Raw genomic sequence first — 21713 nt, forward strand, 5'->3', positions numbered from 1 at the left:
AGAGCCGTCGCCAAAACTACACTTTTGAACTGAGAACGAATTTAAGTAGGTGACTGATGTATGTTTCCTTTTTTTTAATATATATATATATTCAGCAATTTATCATGGAAACATTTGCATTTATTTGTTTACATTCATGATTTGAGAGATTTCCATCTGTAAATGTTTTTATTTTGTATTCCAGTGTAGCTAGCTCGTGTATTTTTCTTTTTTACAATATAAAATCGAATGACAGACGGACGTCCATCGTGTCATCTGTGTCGTCGACGGGCTGTAAACTGCCACGGTGCTTCTTCTTTAACCGAATGTATCTCTCTTCAATCTGTGCTACGAATAAAGATGATTGACACATGAACCCGTTTGTTTGGCGTTTGAATTCCTGCAGCGAGGCAGCGCGATGACAGACGACCCTGAGCGCCGGGACCTGGACGGAGCACACCTGTGTGGGCGGGGCCAGCAGCCCTGTGACCTCCAGCTGATGACAGGGAGGGGTGGGGGCGGGGGTGGGGGTGGGAGGGTAGGACTGTGGAGCTGTGTGTGTAGTTGTGTGTTATGTGTGTGTGAGGTGCACATGTACAAGGGGTTAGTTGCTGGGGCTGGTGTCTGCGGTAACCAGGTGTGATGTTCACGTTTAGGACACGTTGACACTTTTATTAGATGTGTGACGAAAAAAACACACATACATGCTCCTGAATGGATGCAAAATGCAAATATAATGTGATTTTTTTTGTTTTTGTTTCTGAAAACAACCTTAAAGGGGCATTGTGTAACTTCTCCTGTTATCTATTCACAAAAAATCGATTATTTCGTCCAAAAGTCTGTTTTTCATTAAAGGGACAGCGAGGAGTTTTGGAAAAGCGAAGCGTTTTCACACTACATTTATGAGCCTCCGCGAAACTCGCCACAAAACCGAAAGTGCTGTTGGCTCAGGTCGAGGTGGTGGCGTCTGTGAAAAGTCACCGCGGTAACGCTTTGAGGAGGAATGGAGCGTTACACTGATGCTGCATTCACCTGCAGTCGGGCAGACGGCCGTCGGTAACAAACCAGATGTCATTTTAGTCACAGAAGTCAAGAGAAAGCCGGTAAAACATGGGTCAGGTAAACAATACCACATCGCCATGACAACATATTTTCGCGTGCATTGTTTTTGCCTCGTGCTGACGGACCACTTGTTTACATAGAGGCTTGTTTATGCCGTTACGTGCAGCGGCTGTCGTCCATCTGCCGTCTGCCCAATTTCACGTGAATGCAGCATGAAAAATACGATTGAGTTGCTTGCGATATACAACCGCAACGCTAGTGGGAGGGTAATTCCTACACAATGTACCTTTAAAAATATGGGTTTAAGTATTTTATTTATTTATTTACAATAAAAAAATTATTTTAAAAAATAATACATACAGTATGCAATAAAAAAACATTACATTTCTATTAGAAATAGTAAAAAAATATATTCACGCTGTCAAGAACTGAAATGTGATGAGGTTTGAACCCGTTTGGATCTGTTGTGATGTGATAATGGTGGATACAGGATAAAAAGGGAGTTTAGTCAAATCATTAAATGCAGCACGAGAGTTCATGGCGTCACCTCACGCCTTGTTAGTGCCGTGCGGCCACGCCCCCGTGTCGAACATGTGCGACATCAGATAGTCCTCGTACTGTCCGTCGATCAGCTTGGCGGCGTTGTTCCTGGCGAACCAACAGTCCACGCTCTGCGTCCCGCTGTAGATCCGCCGGGTCTTCTGGACCACCGGCACCGAGCGGTCCTTCACCTTCAGCACCGGAGAGGGCTTCACGCCACCGCCGTCCGCAGGAAGCTTTGCCAGTCCCACCTCCTCGTACAGGAACTGACCTGGAAGCAGATCGGATCAAAAGGGGGTTGAGTTTTTACAGATGCTGGTTCAACCGTTGTTGTGATCGTTTCTGCTCAGAAAGATAAAAAGGATTTGTTTTCCACTCCGGGAATCAAAGCAAATTCACCTTCCTGATGGTCTACTGGCTAAAATCCTGGCTTTACTGGGCTCAAGACCTTCTTTTCCCCTGATTTCATTTTCTGTCCTTCTTGAAAATTAAGCAACAGGTGCAGGAGTTTCCTCAGAACTGACCTCTGACCTGTAGGAGATGCATCTGAAATACTAAAACCGACTCTTATATAAACTGATGAGAAGAATCTTTCCAGTCAAAATGAAATGTTTTCTTGGCTTTTTACTCAACCACGTGAGATAAACTAAATGCCAATGAAAACAGCTTCACGGCCGCTCTGCGCCCGGAGAGGACATCACTGCTGACCCCGCCGGTTACAGGCCTCGGGATGGTGCTTATCTGTCCATCAGGACTAAGAACCTTTACATCTGGGTTTCTATGAAATTCCAGAGTATTTTGATGTCCCGCTGAATATTATCACGTTAAATCTTCAGCTGATAAAGTGTCTTGAAAACAAACAGCTGGATTCCTATTTATTGTAAGTATTGATCTCCACCCTTTCTCAAAACTGCCCTTGGAGCTTTAGTTTGCCGTTATATCTCATTAGGAATAACAGTATTATTATTATTATTGTAAAAAGTTTTGTTTTACTTTTTTGTTTCCCTTTTCTGGATCTAGATCTAGTGTCACTCTTTGGTTAAACTCCTCTTTTTACACTTGGTACTGTGATTTTTAAAGGGATAGTTCAACATTTTTGAAAATTGGCCAATTGCCATAATCCCTATAGTTTTATGAGTAGGTTTGTTACTTTTAATTGTCGGTGCAAGCTATTTTTAGAACGGCAGAGCAGAGCCCCGAGCTGCTCAGAGCTACACTATGGAGGCTCATGGGATTTCTTGATTTCCCTCATCAAACTCGGGTAAATTCATGCAAAACCGCTGATGTGCGTTCCCATCTGGGGCAGTTTTTCATCAAGCAGTCTCTGCATTTACCTCGAAAACAACTCTGTCTCGTAACGTTCTGTTATTATCTCATAGCGTGGTGAATGTGCAGGTCACAACTTGTCCACCAGAGCATTTGGAGTTGTTGGATTGTGTATTTGATGAGTTTGATGATGGAAACCAAGAAATCCCATTAGGCTCCGTAGCGTAGCTCTGAGCAGCTCACGGCTCTGCTCCGCCGTTCTAAAAAATAGCTTGCACCAACAATTAAAGGTAACGAACCTACTGCTATGACTATAGGGATTATGGCAATGGGCCAATTTGCCAAAATGTAGAACCATCCCTTTAAAGCCCAGTCCCGTGCTGACACTCACCCAGTAGACCGTGACAGTTGTGCGACAGCCCCTTGCTGTTACCGATGTAGAAGCCCAGGTGGTCTCTCTGGTACGGAGCCGGGTTCTTGTACTGATGCAGCAGGATCACGAAGCTGATGTTCCCTCCGACCGTCACCGTCACGTTTAACTTCCCCACGATCGACACCGACAACGCGCCGCTGTCCACGGCGGCGGTGGAGTGGCAGGGCAGCACGATGCGGTCCCGGCCGTCCAGGATGACCTTCTTCGGGGTCACCTCGATGTAGGCGCGCCGGGGGTGGTCCACCACGACGGTGATGGTGCTGAAGTAGGTGCGCTGCTGCTTGTGGCTGCCCGGTGGAGCCGGGGCGCCGATCAGCTTACCGTTCACTGTCACACCTGGAAAACGGAGATAGAGCAAGAATGATTTAGTGGCATAAGACTTTTTTTTTTATCATTGATAGTATCTCAAAGGAGGTTAAATCGAAAGCAACTGGACTTGGTTATTTGTCTGGGAAGACGTTTCACCTCTCATCCAAGACTCTTCATCAGTTCATGTACACATCTGACCAGGCTGGGACTGGTCCAACTATCTGGTTTGGAGACCCAGGTATTTAACCTCTTGTGTGGGCGTTCACAAGGCTGATGATGTCACTGGTTCCCTTTTGTGCTCCAAGTGCCAACAACAGTCATTTAAGTGACTGTCCTTGGTGGAAAATTGGTTTCGATTTTGTTAGTGCCCTATTGTGGTTTAACGACAGTCGTTGGAGTCACTTGCCACTTGTGACCAGCCTCTTGGATGAGAGGTGAAACGTCTTCCCAGACAAATAACCAAGTCCAGCTGCTTTCGATTTAACCTCTTTTGAGATACTATGACCTGGACAAATGAGAATATGCACAGGATCATTGATAGTTGTTGATGGTCTGCAGTGAGACTCTCACCTGAGTGCTTGTGGTCAGATACGAGGCGCAGGATGTGTCCGGGCTCACCGTTGATGTTAAAACACACGGTCAGTTTACTGAGGGGGAACTCCACCACAAAGTGAGGGTCGCCATCAGCTGGAGAAGAGACGGCGCATTTAGAAAGCTAAATACCCCAGTTTGGGAGCATTGCATTTACTGAATTTGACTTATTTCTGGTTGAAAAAGGCCTAAAACTGTGTGAAAAAATGAGATACGAGTTGAAAAGTTTGACCTTTCTTTACATAGAGCCATGATGTCAGATATTCAAAGGACTCGTACTGTTGTGTATGCGTGAGCTCGGTTTATAATATGTGCAGTGGTTTAGTTAACGTCTCCTCAGGCCTGTGAGAACCAGCTCAGATGAACAGAGGAGAGATGAGATGAGAGGAGATGATAGAGCCACAGTAATGACAGGGTCATTAGCCCTCGCTAACTGCCTCTGATGGGATCCCTCTCTTAACTGTAACACATGCACAAACATCCACTTTTGAACTCTTTACTCTGTCCCCTTCGCCCACAGTGCATGTCTGTGTGTGTGTGCTTTGTGAACACGCACTTGCATGTTGAAACTGCCACGTAGGGCCTGTGTTGGTATTTCAATTAGACCCCTGCGTGTTTTTTCCCTCGTTTTCCAGGTCATGTTCAGAGGCGTCCCTGAACCCCTCGCTGTCTGTGTGATCGCTGCCGACCGGCTCAAGAACATCTAAATTACAGGTCGCCCACATAGAGGGTGTAGAGAGAGAGTCTACTGTACATTCCCCTCTTCGCTTTTAAAGTCTTTTACTGTGTGTAACCAACACTATATAAACATATATGGTTATAGAATATAGGGTTAAGAAGCACGCATAGAGAGAACATGGAGTTACCTGATGTTTTGGAGATGGTGATGGATTTCTTGGCCGGTCTTCTTTCAACTTTACCTAAAAGGGAAGAGAATATTTATCTTCTGCAAGGAGTCAAAGGGCTGCCATTGTTTAGGGCTTCCTCTTTTAATTTTCCATATGGGTAACCCCCAACCCCAACTCAGTTTACAAAAGGCTCTGAAGAGTTTGTAGTTTGCTCCTTTGCAGACAACATTAGCCGCAATTAGCTTGGAGTCATGACCTTTACAATGACTTCCAAAGGTGAACCAGTCACATGATGATTGACTGGATAGATGCTAACTTCCTTGCATAAAGAAACAAACAAGTTGTAAACAGTTAAGGGTACGGCTGTGCCAAGTTGTTGGCTATTGCTAGCCATACTTTCACTTAGGCTAAATTAAGACAAATATAATTCTACAAGCAAAAAAAGCAGAAGCTGTTTCTAGCCACAGGTTGGCATTCAAACTAGCTTAATCAGCAGCTGTTTACACCTGTTTTCTTGCTGTTTGAAATTAGCGTCCCCAATGTTAGCAAGCTCAGTCATTAGCGACAGAGGTGACCAACCATGTTAGCAACAAACAGACGCTGTTTGTAAACAGCTGTGTTATTTAGGCAAATGAGCATATTCTTCAAACTAGCCTAATGACAGTCTGTCTCTTGCTAGTGAAATTAGGTGTTTGAAATAAGATGACTCAATGTTTGCAAGCTTTGTCATTAGCGCCAACTTCAGGCCAGTAACAGAAAAGGACCAACTTTGCAGAACCGGATTTATCTTTGGTTTTCCGTTGGGACTTTTTCAGACACCCTCTACAACCACATCTAGGAGACACAACCTCACCTAATGTGTTGCTTGCAGCAGGTGAAGTCTGTCTTCCTGGCTGTCTGTTGGATTTCTCTGGTTTTCCATCTTCCGTTTCGTCCGGCAGCTCATTGGCCGCAGAGACACCCTCCCCAGCTGCCGGGGGAATGGTGGGCGTTGGCGCCATGGTGCCGTCGGCCAGGACCTCGGGCCTCTCCACCACTATGTTGGTGAGGGGGGTGAGAAAGTGGTAGGTCAGCGAGAGGTTAGTGGCCTTATCGATGTGGCCTTCCCTCTCCTTGCTGGTTTGGCTGCGTAGCCTCGACCGCAGCCCTTCCTTGACGCTCAGGAAACCCCACACTCGTTCCACGAAGTCTTCCGCTACCGCTCCCAGAGCGACGCCCAGTCCGTGAGCACCCATTGACCCCGGAGGCCTCGGACCGGACGCCATCGCCGTGGTAGCTGCCTTGACGTGCTTCTCGGTCTCGATCTGCCGGTGCCGTAGTGGGACGTCCGTCTCCAGGATGATGCTCTTGTCGTTGTTGCTGGCCGTCACCTGGACGTGGAGGGACTCTGCACTCTGGTTGGTCAGCTTCCCGGCGATGACGATCTCAGAGCCGTTGAAGTAGTTGGTGAACATGTGCTGCGTGACGTACCGGACGGAGTCCTCGGTGTAGTTGATCCTTATGTCAGAGAGCAGAGGAGTTCCTATCTCATCATAGAACCTGAAAAGGGACAAGAAGATATCAAGGATTGCAGATGACGACTATACAGAAAGGCGACAATCGCATTACGTATCACATAAAGTAATCTAATATAAGGGTGTGTAAGAGTTTCCAAGTCATCAGACAAATATTTGATCCTGGTGGGACCTTCAGCGGCTTACATTGTGTTCATGACTACAAAAAACAAAACAAAACACATAATTCGGAGGCTCAAAGTCTGGCAGACTTTGTGTTTAGCATCAATAATATCTGCATTTTCCTTCTGAGATCGTCAAGCCATCCTGCAGAGAACCTCTTGGCTTAGTTCCTTTGCTCAAGGGCATATAGAGCAGCAAGGAAGGTTGTTATTCTAGATTTCATCATATGTTGTGTTTATCCGAACATGGCACCTTCCGGGGCATTAAACCTGCTTGTCTAACCCCCTTTCAGCCACTGCAACCCCACTTCAGGGTGTGTGCACACATTCATAAAGGAGTGTGTGTATAAAGCAGAAACCGTGCATGTATGTGTGTGTGTGTGCAGCCCATCCTTGTTGTCACGCTGCAGTAAACTTCCTCACCTCTTAACCAGCGTGTTTGTTCAAGCAGGACCAGGGCTATTATCTGTGGAGTCTATCTGTTAACCCCACGTACATACTCAGACGCAGGTTTCACAACACACACGCATTCCTGCTCCACTGAACAAACACGGAGTGTGTCCGAGTGCGGAAGAGAGAGAGGGGGAAGAGGGTGGCGTGTAAAAGACAGGAGGAGAAGAAGGGGGGGAAAAAAGGTCCAGGAGAGAAAGAGGGTGGCTGTCTGTGTCTGTCACATGGTGAAGTTGATTAAAGAGGTCTGTTGTCAGCACCGTCACATTTGCCGTCTTCGTTCCTTCGTAGCTCGATGAGAGATGGAGGTGCGTGTCGGACGTGGGAGAGGGGAGGGATTAGGAGAGCTAATTGCTTAATAAGAGTTGGATTAGAATTTTATGAGAGGGAATTAATTGTTTCTTTTAAGTAATATTCACTTACATTATTGTAAAAAAAAGCTGTATTGACATTTTCATTTTTAATTTCCATGCGTGTTTTGAGAGATAATCCTGTTTGATTAACGAGCGATTTCTGGGAAATGCAGCGCAGAGACAGAACAGAGTGAACCGAAGATGGAGACAAACAAGAAAATGAGGACCATGCATGAAATTTTTGGAAAGTTCATAAAATCACAGAGCAGATGCAACAATCTCTTATTACAGAACCGTGGGCAGGCCTTGTATTTCTAAAAGAAACTTCTACTTTAAAATAAGGCTTTTTTTTTTTTTTAGATGGTTCACAGTCAGGTTAGGGGTTATTTCTTTATGACGACAAATCCAGACCATGCAAACAAGCATTTCAGACCAATGTTCACAACATTTTCATACATAACGACGTTAAAACCATCAGCAAAGTCTAAGAGTGACCTAGTCTTAAACCAGTTCGATGTTTGTTTCTCATTATCCTTCCTGACCCTGTTGTACAGTCAAGCTTGGACCAGCCTCAGGCCAAAGAAATGAACTCATGTTCGTTTTTCTTGTCTTCATTAGCTCTGTGGGATTAATTGGACCTTTAATAGCAGGAGTTGCCAGAGGAAATTCGAGTTTAGGTCATTTAGAGTCTGAGATAATCAACAATCGCCTCAAAAATTCCAAGATGGCCATTTTGACATCTGGGAAAATTAGATTTGGACACTAGTGAGTCTTTGCGAAGGCTGAGTCAGACCACCAGGTAAAGTCTAAACACACTCTCACTCTCTCACCCTTTGAGCATGGAGCTGGCATCGGCCTCCTCGTGGATCCGTCTCATCATCCCACAGTTCTCCAGGGCCATGCGCTCCAGCAGCCGATAGTCCACATCGTTTCCAATGCCGATGGTGAAGATGCAGAACTTCTCCTCCACGGCCCCGCGGGTGTTCCCCAGGATCGCCGTGGACTGGATCTCCCCGACGGTCGGCCGCCCGTCGGTCAGGAAAATAATGAGGGACACGCTGTTTGGGCTGGAGTCACGGCCCGAGAGGTAACGACGGAGCAGAGAGGAGCCGGTCTGGATGGCGTCGTCGATGTTCGTGCCTGGAGTGGAAGGAGGGAGGCCATTGGAGATTAGTAGCTACTCGTGAAAATGTCAAGGAGATGGAAATATGTTTTATTGCCCTGGGGCTAAATGAAAAACCAAAGCTCATTAAACAAGATTTTTTTCCACTTTCAGCGAACAGAGTGAGTGTTAAAGGGATAATTCACCCTGGGCTGGGAGAAGTTTCAGAGTCCTCCGTGGCTTCTCTGAGTTACAGGGGGTCTTGGCGTAGCAGTGCATGTCCATATAACGGTTGCAAATGGATACATACTGTCTTCGTAACAAATAGACACACCAAAAAACATCCAAATACCTCCATGCTGCTCGTATGTAATGTCCGTCTTGTATTGAAGCCCCGAAATGCGAAATTGTCCCAAAAAAAATTAAATAAGTCTATATTTCAAGCTTGTTTGTAGCGGAAGCTCCTCTTCCCGGTTCGTCAAATTTGGACAAACCAGGGTCTGTCCTCTTCCCAGTTCGTCCAAATTTGACGAACCGGGAAGAGGAGCTTCGAGAAGCTTCCGCTACAAAACAAGCTTGAAATATAGACTTATTTAATTTTTTCGGGACAATTTCACATTTCGGGGCTTCGATACAAGACGGACATTACATACGAGCAGCATGGAGGTATTTGGATGTTTTTTGGTGTGTCTTTTTGTTACGAAGACAGTTGGTATCCATTTGCAACCGTTATATGGACATGCACTGCTACGCCGAGACCCCCTGTAACTCAGAGAAGCCACGAATAACTCTGAAACTTCTCCCAGCCCTTAGTCCACATGAGGGTAAATAATGAGTGAAATCTCAATTTTGGGTGAACTATCCCTTTAAGGGTTATACAGAGTAGATCTTCACACTCAAGTAACACATTCGATCATCTATCAAAATACAGGAGTCATGTGTGACGTTTTGGCCGATGAAGACTCACCTCCCGTGGGCATCAGGGTGAAGATGAACTTCTTGGCGTCTCTGATGGTGAGAGGTGTGACGGGAACGAGGCGGTCGGGCTGCCAGACCTTGATCTTGTTGGAGAAGCTGATGAAGTTGAAGTGATCGTCAGGACGGAGATCCCTCAGGATGGTGAACAGAGCGTCTTTAGTCTAAAGGGAGGACGACAAATAATCAGTTTCAACATCATGAAAACTGTCTTAAATATGAAAACGAGTGTCTGTTCTGCTGGAGAAACTCTAGTTTATGTTCTCTCTCTCAAACAAAAGCGCTCTTCAGATGATGAAACTCTGAGCATATTGATAACAAGACGGACTGGACGCGACACTGACTCGGTATCGGAAAAGTGACCAGGCTAACTGGTTAGCATGCTAACTTCAGTTGCAGAAAAAAAGTGATAGAATCAAAGCGATGAAGGTTGACGTCAAACATGTAACGTGAACAGCTGCTAATACCAACGATGGCTACATAGCATTAGCAAAACTTACAAAATAGGCTATTGATGGAGAGGTTTGAATAAGATGAAAGAAAACCATTGGGGATCAGCATCACACCCTAAATCCAGAACAAGCCTTTGTTTGCTTCTCATGTCTACTTGAACTTTGATAACTTTAAAATAAGTTTCAGCATTGATTTAACTCGAATTAAGTTGAATAAAGTCAAAAAATCAAAGTCAAGGTGCTGTTTCTTTCTGCCCTCTCCACCTTATGAAATCCAATAGGCTCTTTCCTGGATAATTTTATGCATATTCCTCCATCTACATCATAAACTTGGATACAAACTGCATTTAAGCTCCGTGGGTCCATGAGTATTGACAGGAATTTGTAACATATACAGTTTACATCTGTTTCATATCACGTATGTTGTATATATATTGTATGTTCTGTTCTTGATGCACAGCCTGGTCATGGTCTCTGTAGCGTAGCCATCCATTATTGTCAAAAGAACTATAGAAAAGCTGCAGTTGTTGGAAACAAACCATCAGTCAAACTCGCAGCCTTTTGATGAGCTGTGGTGTTTTTCCTCACACGTGTTAACAATGTTGAAAAACCAGTGTCAAGAATAATTCTAAAGTGAGTTTTGTGTATGTTTTACCTGTCATGCAAAAAGATGAACCTCTGTTTTTGTGGGTTTTGAATGGCTTCCATATGTCACACAATGAGTGTATGACTGTGCATTGATGCTGACACTGCTTTGACGTCAACCTTCATCGCTTTGATTCACTTTTTTTCCCTGCTTCTTAAGTTAGCATGCTAACCAGTTAGCCTGGTCACTTTTCCGATACCGAGTCAGTGTCGCGTCCAGTCTGTCTTGTCATTAATATGCTGAGAGTTTCATCATCTGAAGAGTGCTTTTGTTTGAGAGAATAACATAAACAAGAGTTTCTCCAGCAGGACAGACACTCGTTTTCATATTTAGACATCTTTATCCATCCACAAGTGAAACATTTTCTGGATGAAACTTGATGCCAGATCATAAAATTAAAGTTTTCAGGTTTTGGAAAAATAAGCCACTTGTTCATAGACTCAGAGTTTTTTCTTCCCTGACTTCATGTCACTGGATTCACAGCCCTGCAGCTATGCAGCTCTGCAGCTCTGCAGCCCTGCAGCCCAGAGCGTGGGTGTGATATATAATTTTGTGTATGGGCTGTATACAGTCGGGGTCAGAGCCTCAGACTGACCTATACTCTGAAGCCCTCTATTGTGAAGCCACATCAAAACGCACTTGTTCTGGTCCTCCTGCACTCCATTGGGGGCTGACGATGGGCAGAGGAGGAGGGGGGGACGGATCAAGAGGGGTCGAGGGATCTGTTGTCTAGAAAGTTCCATTACCCCATAGGCACTGACCTTCCTCCCTCACAGCTCGGCCTTGTGCTGCTGCTGCTGCCTGTGTTTCCACTTTTCTTTCTCCACTGAAAGTCTGTTTTTCACTTCTCCTACTCTCTCTGCTCCTTCTCTGCGCTCATGGCAGCTGCAGGGATCAGCTCCGATCTGGCTAAAGAGGGGGTTGGAGGGATTACGGCGCATTTACAGATGGAGGAAAATAAAGCAAAGGGGTCTGATATTGATATTCCAGTGTGGGAGTGAGTAAGGAGGAGGAGGAGGAGGAGGAGGGGTCTGGTTTCATATCCAATACACGCATTGAAATGACTGTAAACGGTTTAGTATGGGAAGCGAGGGTTGTCTGAAAACTCATCAGATTTCCAGCGACACACTCCAGGAAAATAAAAATGATTTCACATGCAGAGCTTCAGCTCCAAGGTGGAACTGTGACATTGTTGTATTAGACTTTAATGTAAAAACAATACACCAGTATGTGTGTGAGTGTGTCCAATCTACGCTAATTAGGAGTTTCCCTCAGGTTTACCTTTGGAGTCAAAAAGTGAAATCAAATCCAAATTTTACGGTCCAAGACAATGTTTTTCCACATCCAGAATCCAAACAGACCTTTGTTAGAGATACAACTCGAAGTCTAGATATTAACGTTTTCCAGAGCTTTTGATCCAATCTCACAGTCTTCATCAACAGGTAGAGACTTCTTCATAAGCCCATCTGCTGATGGAGTGATGAAGACCATGGTGTAACAGTTCAAAGCTAATGAACTTGGCTCGGAAAACACATGGCTTCACAATTATTAACACTCTGCATGTTAATGTGGTTAAAAAGCACGTTTTATTTTGAAATTCAAGATGCCAAAATGAAAGAACTTTGCGAATTTGTCTCCTGGGACTGTGTGTCTGTCTGAGCCCTTAAATCTCGGATGTCGGAGCTTCCCATAAACAAGCGAACGCACCATCATCTTCAAATCAGGTTCAGCTGTAATTATGACGCAGTGGTAATAAATTCATCAATGAAATAAAAGCCTGTATGAGCAGAAATAAGTTTCAGATGTGGGTTAATTAAAGAGTTGGTGGTACGTTTGCTGCAGTTGTTAAATTCAGCAGTAGTTTCTAGGGCTGGGATGATATGCTTTTCTCCCGATTCGATTCTTCTACGATTTTTTGGATGCCGATTCGATTTAAATTGCGATTCTACAATATTGCCGATTCTCTCGATTTTTAGTCTGCATTGTTAACATTTATCTGCACACAAATACTGTAGGAGCCTATAAATGAACATACTCCATTATAAAGTGGACTTAAACCCTTTTCAAAACCTGTACTCTCTGTATGTAAAAAAGGCTAACAAATGCACATTGCACAATATTTAAAGGGATAGTTCAACATTTTGGCAAATTGGCCCATTGCCATAATCGCTATAGTCTTAGCAGTAGGTTCGTTACCTTTATTTGTCGGTGTAAGCTGTTTTTAGAACAGCGGAGCGGAGCGGCAGGCTGCTCAGAGCTACGCTATGGAGGGTAAAGGAATTTCTTGGTTTCCCTCATCAAACTCATCAAATACAAAATCCCAAAACTCCAAAACGCTTTTGTGTACAAGTTGTGACCTGCACATTCACCACGCTATGAGATAATAATGGAACGTTACGAAACGGAGCCGTTTTCAAGGTAAATACAGGGTAAATACAGAGTCTGCTTGCTGAAAAACTGTCCCTGAACACAACGCACATCAGCGGTTTTGCATGATATTAACTCTAAAACAACTCTGTCTCGTAACGTTCCGTTATTATCTCATAGCGTGATGAATGTGCAGGTCACAACTTGTCCACGACAGTGTTTTTGAGTTGTTGGATTGTGTATTTGTTGAGTTTGATGAGGGAAACCAAGAAATTCCTTTACCCTCCATAGCCTACCTACTGGCTAACCTACTACTAGCGATTATGGCCAATTTGCCAAAATGTTGAACTATCCCTTTAACCCCCCCCCCCAAAAAAAAAATTCCCCCCCAAAGTTCGATTTTTGAAAAAAAAAACGTCAAAAAAGATATCGCGATATTTATGTGAATCAATTCCTTCTCCCACCCCTAGTAGTTTCAGCAAGCGCACTTCCTTTACCTGTTTGATCTTGGTGCCCAACATGGAGGCGCTGGTGTCGATCACAAACACCACATTCTTGGGCACGACGGGCAGATCTTTGGGAGCAAAGTAGTGGACGAAATGTCCGTTTAAAACCTGGGAAAAGACATAGAGAGAAAGAGAGGAGACTGAGGTCAGGCAGCAGAAGCAGAGGTCGACTTCAGTAGTTCATGTGAAGACGAAGATCTGCTCTGAAGACAGACAGACAGAAGAGTTTGGCAGCCGACTGAGGCCGGTGGCAGGAAGCCAGAGAGATGAATGAGTAACAGGTGGGTGGACGAGTGTGTGTGTGTGTAACTGGATGGGAAATCTGTGTGCACGCATGCAAAATATGGGAACTATTTTTTATGCTTCTTTTTTTTTCCACAGTCTGGTTTTTCTTTATGAAAACCGTCTGTGTTTATTATTTTGTGTCGCAGTTTCTAAAGAACTGTTGTCAACCTGAATGTCTCCGATCCCCATGTCTCTCTGCACGTCGTAGCGGATGACGAAATCTCCCAGAATGCCGTTGGTGGTGATCTTGGCCTGCTGGACGATGTTAGGGCTGAAGGTGATCTTGCAGACGTTCTTCTCGTTCTTGATCGTCGTGGTGACGGGAGGCTCGGGCTTTGCTGTTAAGCCAACAAAGACAGGAAGTGTGTTTGTGTTTTAACTGGATCGAGAACAAAAACGCTGAACCATGAGGAAACTGGTCGTGACCTCGGGAGGAACGGATACTGTATAAACTGGTGCCAGGCTGGAAATAAAATATATTTAGTCTGTATTTATTAAAGGGATAGTTCACCCAAAATTGAAATTTCACTCATTATCTACTCACCCTCATGTTGACTAATATAAGGGCTGGGAGAAGTTTCAGAGTCCTCCGTGGCTTCTCTGAGTTACAGGGGGTCTCGGCATAACAGTGCATGTCCATATGATGGATACCAACTGTCTTTGTTACTAAAAGACACACCAAAAAACATCCAAATACCTCCATGCTGCTCGTATGTAATGTCCGTCTTGTATTGAAGCCCCGAAATGCGAAATTGTCCCCAAAAAAATTGAATAAGTCTATATTTCAAGCTTGTTTTGTAGCGGAAGTTTCTCGAAGCTTCTCTTCCCGGTTCGTCAAATTTGGACGAACTGGGAAGAGGACAGACCCTGGTTCGTCCAAATTAGACGAACCAGGAAGAGAAGCTTCCGCTACAAACAATCTTAAAATATAGACTTATTAAATTTTTTTCGGGACAATTTCGTATTTCGGGGCTTCAATACAAGACGGACATTACATACGAGCAGCATGGAGGTATTTGGATGTTTTTTGGTGTGTCTTTTTGTTACGAAGACAGTTGATATCCATTTGCGAACCGTTATATGGACATGCACTGCTACGCCGAGACCCCCTGTAACTCAGAGAAGCCACGGAGGACTCTGAAACTTCTCCCAGCCCTTAGTCGACATGATGGTGAGTAGATAATGAGTGCAATTTCGATTTTGGGTGAACTATCCCTTTAAGGATATCTAGCATTATTGAGACCCTGTAATCTCATTTTTTGAAAAATTAGATAGCATTTGGTCATTATAATCAGCAAAAGGATGAAATATAGAGCTAAATAAGAGGGTAAAAGTGCATGAATATTACATTTATAACATAATTCATTCATATATATTAAGATTTAATCTGTAAACCTGGAGTCCTCGGTGCATTAGCGGGTCCCGTGCTCCTGCCGTTGCGGAGCGGCAGCACCTGCAGGTCCGTGATCAGGGAGTGGTCAACGATGGTGACGTCCAGACTGAGGCGGCTGACCAGCTGCAGCGGCCGGAGGCTGGTGACGTGTTCGTAGCGTCCCAGGCGGCGCTGCAGCAGCTCCTCGTAGGTCAACAGGAAGACCGCACGGTTCCTACCCGGGATTTTCGCCGCCATCCTGAACACCTCCACCTCCGGCTCAGAGCTGCATGGAGGACAAAGAGGGAAGAACAGTGGCAGAAATTGGTCAAATAAAAGTTTATTTCCTTCGTTGTTGCTGAGCATTGGAAGAGGAGACTGACACCACTGGGAATATAAAGGTATGAACTGGAGTCTGGTTCTGTTTGGAAAACCCAGAGAGCTGTAGCTGCTGGATGAACCCAACCAGGACGAGCCAAGCTACGGAAAAGTGAATAATGTCAAACTATTCCTTTAAAACAGGGATGTCAAACATGCCAGAACTGGCCCTGCAGAGGGTCCAATCTGGCCCTCAGGATGAATTTGTCAAGTGCGAAAATTTGAAATTGCACATGTTTTTATCAAGAAATTTCAGGTGGTTCATAATATGTTTTGTAAAAGGATAGTTCAGTAACTGTAAAACATCTTATTAATGTACCAAAACAGAGGAACATTTCAGTTTTTTAGATATATTTAAAAGTTATTATGCTATTATTTTACTGGTCCGGCCCACTTGAGATTAAATTGTACTGTTTGCTACCCCTGAACTACATTGAGTTTGACATCTCTGCTTTAAAACATGTTAGAAAATCCCTACAGTTTGATTTGGGAACTGTTTATTACACATGAAAGTGTGTGGGTTTGCTTTAGTTGAACCTAAATTCACCTTAAAGGTTCTGTTTTTAAGCTACATTAGCATCAACGACTATTTAATCACCTGAGCGTCAACCGCTACTGTTTTTACTCGGTATCGGAAAAGTGATCAGATGCTCCGAGGCTAGCTGGTTAGCATGCGCTCGTACTGGGTGCTATATAAATAAAAATGTACTTGCTTACATGCTAACTTCAGGATTAAAGAATTCAAGTTTGATAGTGAATTCATAACATGAACAGCTGCTAATGCTAACGATGACTACATAGCATTAGCCAAACTTACGTAAAGGTTATAGTTTGAAATGCTGTGTTGAATTAGGATAAGATAGCTCTTATTAAAGTTGATTACAACATATTTATTCAGATTATCTGTTTTTATTTGTGGTACAATTTGACCTTTGATCTCAATATACAATACGTTTAAAGTTGCACACACTTTGCTGTGTTGGTTTGAGGTGTGATATTAGCTGATTGGTTTCTTTCAGAGGATTTCATATTTTGACTAAATTTAGTATTTCTGCTACAAGTTTGACTGCAAACAGTAAAAATATGGTGAATAAGACAGAAGAAGGTGTGGATCTGTAGAAGAGGTGGAGCACTGAAATGAAATGACGAGTCCAAGCGATGATATCATGAAAACAGAAGACGTGTTTGTGTCTGACTCTAATCTCACATCTTCCACTCCGTCCTCTGCTCGGCCCTTCGCACACAAAATCTCATTTAATAAAATGTCACTTCTCACATGACAGCTGGAAACGTGATGTCACTCTTTCCATAGATCGACTCTGAGCTCACACATTTATACAGAGGACACACACACACACACACACACACACTCTGTAGCCAGCTGGTTGTGGTAAAAGAGGTTGGTAACACTTTACTTGATGACTATCTCTATAACTCATTATAACCATACTTATAATGAGTTATAATGCAGTTATAGCACTGTATAAGTTATAAACACTTATAAATGATCATAATGCTTTATAACAATAATCATAACACTATAAAGCATTTTATCGTGACTTATAAGGTCAGGTTAGTGACTGGCTAACAATGCCAACATCGATAATGCATTATAAATATAGTTATAATGTGTTATAATTGGCTTTTAAACGTGTATAACTATCATTATAAACACTCATATATTATCATAAGACTTTATAACATTAAGAATAATACATCATAGAGCATTTTATAAGGTCAAGTATTATAATAGAGTTATAATGCTCTATAATGTGTTATGCTTATTGTTATAAATTTACGAGTATTTATAATGATAGTTATACACGTTTATAAGCCAATTATAACACATTATAACTATATTTATAATGCATTATCAATGTGGGCATTGTCAGTGAGTCATAACTTATTATAATTCCTGACTTTATAAGTCTCGATAAAATTCTTTATAGTGTGTTATGATTATTGTCATAAAGCATTATGATCATTTATGAGTGTTTATAACTACAGTTATACAGTGCTATAACTGCATTATAACTCATTATAAGTATGGTTATAATGCGTTATAGAGATAGGTGTCAAGTAAAGTGTTACCGAGAGGTTTTTGTTGGGATTTTATCAATGTGTGTTTACAAAATGGGAACATTAGAGGGAGTGAGTGCTGCTGTGTAATTAGGAGGAGACACCAGACCGTAGTAGGTGTGTCCACACACACACACACTCTCAGGTTACTCTCTTACCTTGCGTCACCTGACTCTTTGTTCCTGGCTTGGCCCTTCTCCTGTTTGACCCTCTTCTCCTTCGGCGTGACCTCGCTCTGGTAGACTCGCCCTCCGATGATCCTGGTTCACGGGGTCAAAGGTCGAGGATTAGCGTGGCGGCGGCGTTCATATTCAGGACCACCTACTGTCACAGTTCAACTGGGCTCTCCCTCTATACAAAAGGCTAAATCTGTCGCTCCTTATTTTTACAGGCACCCTGAATGTTTGTGTGTGTGCCTCAACGTCCGAATAAAAGTCGTCACCCTTTCTTGTCTCCTTGCTTTACGTCTCCATAGCGACGGACACATCATAAATCCTGCCCGGCCACTAAATCCTGTTGTAAGGTTGTTTCATAAAACACCTTCTTTCTAGACTAAATCAGCTTAGACTGCAAGACCAACGTGTCGACTGACTGGCAGAGGAAAAGTTATTGTTCATTTGGTGTTTTTTACTTCTTAAAAAGGTGCAAATTCCTTCTCCTACAAAAATGTCCGACATTCATCCCTTCATCTCCGCTTTCAGACTTAATGATAAGCTGTAAAGTAAGTGGTAAACCTCACTGAGAACAGTAGCTACAACATCCACATGAATGAATGGGACAAGAAGGAGCTCATTTAATGGAGCTTGTAGGTGACTTGAAATAAATCTGAGGAGTCACATGATGAGAAATAAACACAAATATTAAGACTTTTCACCAATTTATGATATTTTCCTCTGAAATAATCTTTGTTTTCACCTCCTCATGCAGGCTTCATGTGTGTGAACCTGCTCACAATTGATGTCTACTGTATGTCAAGGCCTTCACATGCAGTGATCCTGCTGTAAATCACATTTCCTTATTTCAAAGGGTCAAAAAGACCCAAAAGAAATTTAGGTACCACTATTAAAGTGTACTGTACCCAATGCAATTATTGTGTCCATCTTTTAATTCATGGGTGGTTTTCACATTATATTATAGAAAACGAACGTTGCAAAAGATTTCACTGAATTATGTTTTTTTTATGAGTTGTAAGTCTTAATGGATATAAGTTTTTCAGCTCACACTGATAATAAAACACATTAATGATATCATGATTTTAGCTGCAGGTCCTTTGCACTTGACCTTTGCGGTGTCTTACATGGTGAAGTTGGAGACGTAAGCGCCCGCCGGGATCTGGAACTGGAAGACGCCCTCTGTGGCGGCGGAGTGCCGGTTGAGCATGGCGCAGTACACGGCGGTGAAGGCGTAGCGGGAGATGATGGTGGTCTTGATGGAGAGTTCCTGGATGTGCGGTTTAGTTTCCTGCAGAGAGAAACGTGGATACTTAAACACTAAAAAAAAAAAAAAAATTAAACACAGACCGTGCAACAGGAGACTTTAAAGGGATAGTTCACCCAAAATTCAAATTTCACTCATCATATACTCACCCTCATGTCGACTAAGGGCTGGGAGAAGTTTCAGAGTCCTCCGTGCCTTCTCTGAGTTACAGGGGGGTCCGCGCAGCAGTATTTGTCCATATAATGGTTGTGAATGGATACCACTTTTCTTCGTCCAAAAAGACACACCAAAAAACATTCAAATACCTCCATAGTGCTAGTCTGTAATGTCCCTCTTGTATTGAAGCCCCGACATGAGAAATTGTTCCGCCGAAAATCAAATAAGTCTATATTTTGCACTGACACAGGCAGAGCAGTGAACCGAGACACTGGGAGCTTCCGCTACAAACAAGCTTAAAATATAGACTTATTTAATTTTTAAAAAAGAGGGACATTACAGACTAGCACTATGGAGGTATTTGAATGTTTTTTGGTGTGTCTTTTTGGACGAAGAAAGTTGGTATCCATTGACAACCATTATATGGACAAATACTGCTGTGCGGACCCCCGTAACTCAGAGAAGGCACGGAGGACTCACGTAGAAAATGTGTGAAATTTGAATTTTGGGTGAACTATCCCCTTAACGCATCACTGTTGTGCTCCACGTTATTTCGTATAGACCTAAGATAGAAAACTGATCCCATGCAGGGGAACTGGATTTCCTCGTTGCTGCAATTACCGAACAGTCCGAGGAGGAATGTGGTTCCCATGAGCCGTGACCCAGCGCATTACGCGGCTCCTCTGGCACATCTGCGCGCTTGGCTCATCTGTGCGCGTCACGCCCAAAGTGCGCACAAGTTTATAGGATGACAAAACTCAACTTCTGAATAATTCAAACTAGGTCATGTATTCTGGGGGTTTCTATTCACAATATAAATATCAGTTTGATCAAATGTTTTCCTGTTGCAAGGAAGTTTTTCCACAACCTGTAGCTAAACGCATGATCTTAAAAAATGTATCCAACCTCAGTTTGTTTTTGCATTGAAATTATATTCAAAAAGTAGAAAATCCAAGGAATAAAAACAGAATAAAGTCACATATGTGGAGAGAATCTGGCTTTACCTTTGTTAGTATAGTTTTCACCTGTCGGGGGACTCTTCTTGGTGCCTGTGGGTACAAAAGAAAAAACCGATCAGATGTACTAATCCAAACACCAGAAGGAGCCGCACCTTCCACTTTTTCCACTTTTTCTTTTTCTTTTTTTAACCTCTTACAATGTCTAAATCAAAGTCCGTCAGGTCCAGGTCGATATTATCATCCTCTAACTGGGAGTCCTCCGGTTCTCCCAGCGCCCCCGGGCTGCCACACAGCAGCAGAGAGAGACACAGCAGCAGCAGCAGCAGCATCTCCTCCATCGGTCCTGCTCGGCGAGAAGACACAGACATCAGTGGGACATTTGTCTCCGGCGTCGGTCCGGAGTGACCGCCGGACGGAGGAGCGTCAATCACGGTGCGTGGAGGAGGAAAACACGCCCACCCACCCACTGGAGGAGAGGGATGCAGCCTCCCCCTCTCTCACCCCCTCGGTTCTTGGATAAGTGGCAATTTGTGCTGCCGCCTTTACGGAGCGTCGGAATTTTTGGAATTAGGAGGGAAAAGACCTAGAAAAGGAGGAGGTCCAAACACTGCTATTATATGTGTCTATGTGAAGGAGCAGATAGAGGAAAATAATGTGACTTCACTTTGTTGCATTCAAGTGCATCACGTTGACTGCAAACAGTGCAAAGTCAACATGCTGTGTTTAAAGTGTTGTAACTTTATCTCAAAAAATGAAAAATAAAAACAAATCAAGGAGAGAAGGAAGATGGGATAAGTTTGGTTTTTAAATCTTGTGTTGACACGTTAGTTATTTTTGACACCCAGTGAGAAATAAGGAAAGTGCTCCTTCTACATCACCACTAGGGGGCACAAAATGATCATGAATACATTTCGGATTGATTAAACTAACAGCAGCACAGCTATAATATACAACCATTAAAGCAGAAGTAAGTGGTCCGGTCGTTTTGGCTAATGCTGCGTTCCAGGCAGGCTTTTGAAATCGTAAATTACAGCTTCAAGTCACAACTTACGACTTTGTAGCGTTTCAGGCAACCCACTCGTGTTTTTTCCGACCTGTTTTACCGGTGAAAGTCACTATAACGGCCACTCGTAACTTCCGACCGGTGAACTCGTACCAGATCGAACTGGTACCACTTCACGGTCGGAAAAAATACGAGTTTCCTTGAACGCACCATAACAGTCCTCGTCCCTACGTCACCACATTCACGGCGTCCCTTGGCTGCACACACAGCCCTGCATGCCGTTCTCTCTCCTCATTGGATAAAAACTGTAGGATACGATAAATGTTTTCTCCTCGGCTCAGAGCAGAGCAGAGTGACTGACAGACCCGTGTTTCAGACCAAACACTCTATGTAAGTGATTGCTGTCGGACGATAGAACTATTTAAGACTTATATTAACACAAATATATCACTTACTTCTGCTTTAACTTCTTCTTTTTTTCTTTTTTTTA

The 21713-nt window shown here is 43.4% G+C and overlaps 1 protein-coding gene across 1 annotated transcript; it reads right to left on the reverse strand.

The window, feature by feature from the left end:
* Positions 1–1337: 1337 nt before the first annotated feature.
* Positions 1338–20584, reverse strand: itih5 (inter-alpha-trypsin inhibitor heavy chain 5). The gene is made up of 14 exons (XM_085769241.1): positions 20418–20584; positions 20266–20310; positions 18966–19129; positions 17827–17928; positions 15235–15497; positions 14008–14177; positions 13546–13662; positions 9576–9747; positions 8337–8646; positions 5882–6567; positions 5047–5100; positions 4160–4276; positions 3239–3616; positions 1338–1852 (listed from the first exon to the last, which is right to left on the reverse strand). Exons 1-14 carry the CDS (start codon positions 20556–20558, stop codon positions 1590–1592), a joined length of 2982 nt encoding a protein of 993 aa, XP_085625367.1. The 5' UTR covers positions 20559–20584; the 3' UTR covers positions 1338–1589.
* Between the last annotated feature and the right edge of the window lie 1129 nt (positions 20585–21713).

Source organism: Trachurus japonicus, chromosome 23 (genome assembly GCF_045865225.1).
Source record: "Trachurus japonicus isolate A0001 chromosome 23, Traja_1.0".
Taxonomy (NCBI): Eukaryota; Metazoa; Chordata; class Actinopteri; order Carangiformes; family Carangidae; genus Trachurus; species Trachurus japonicus.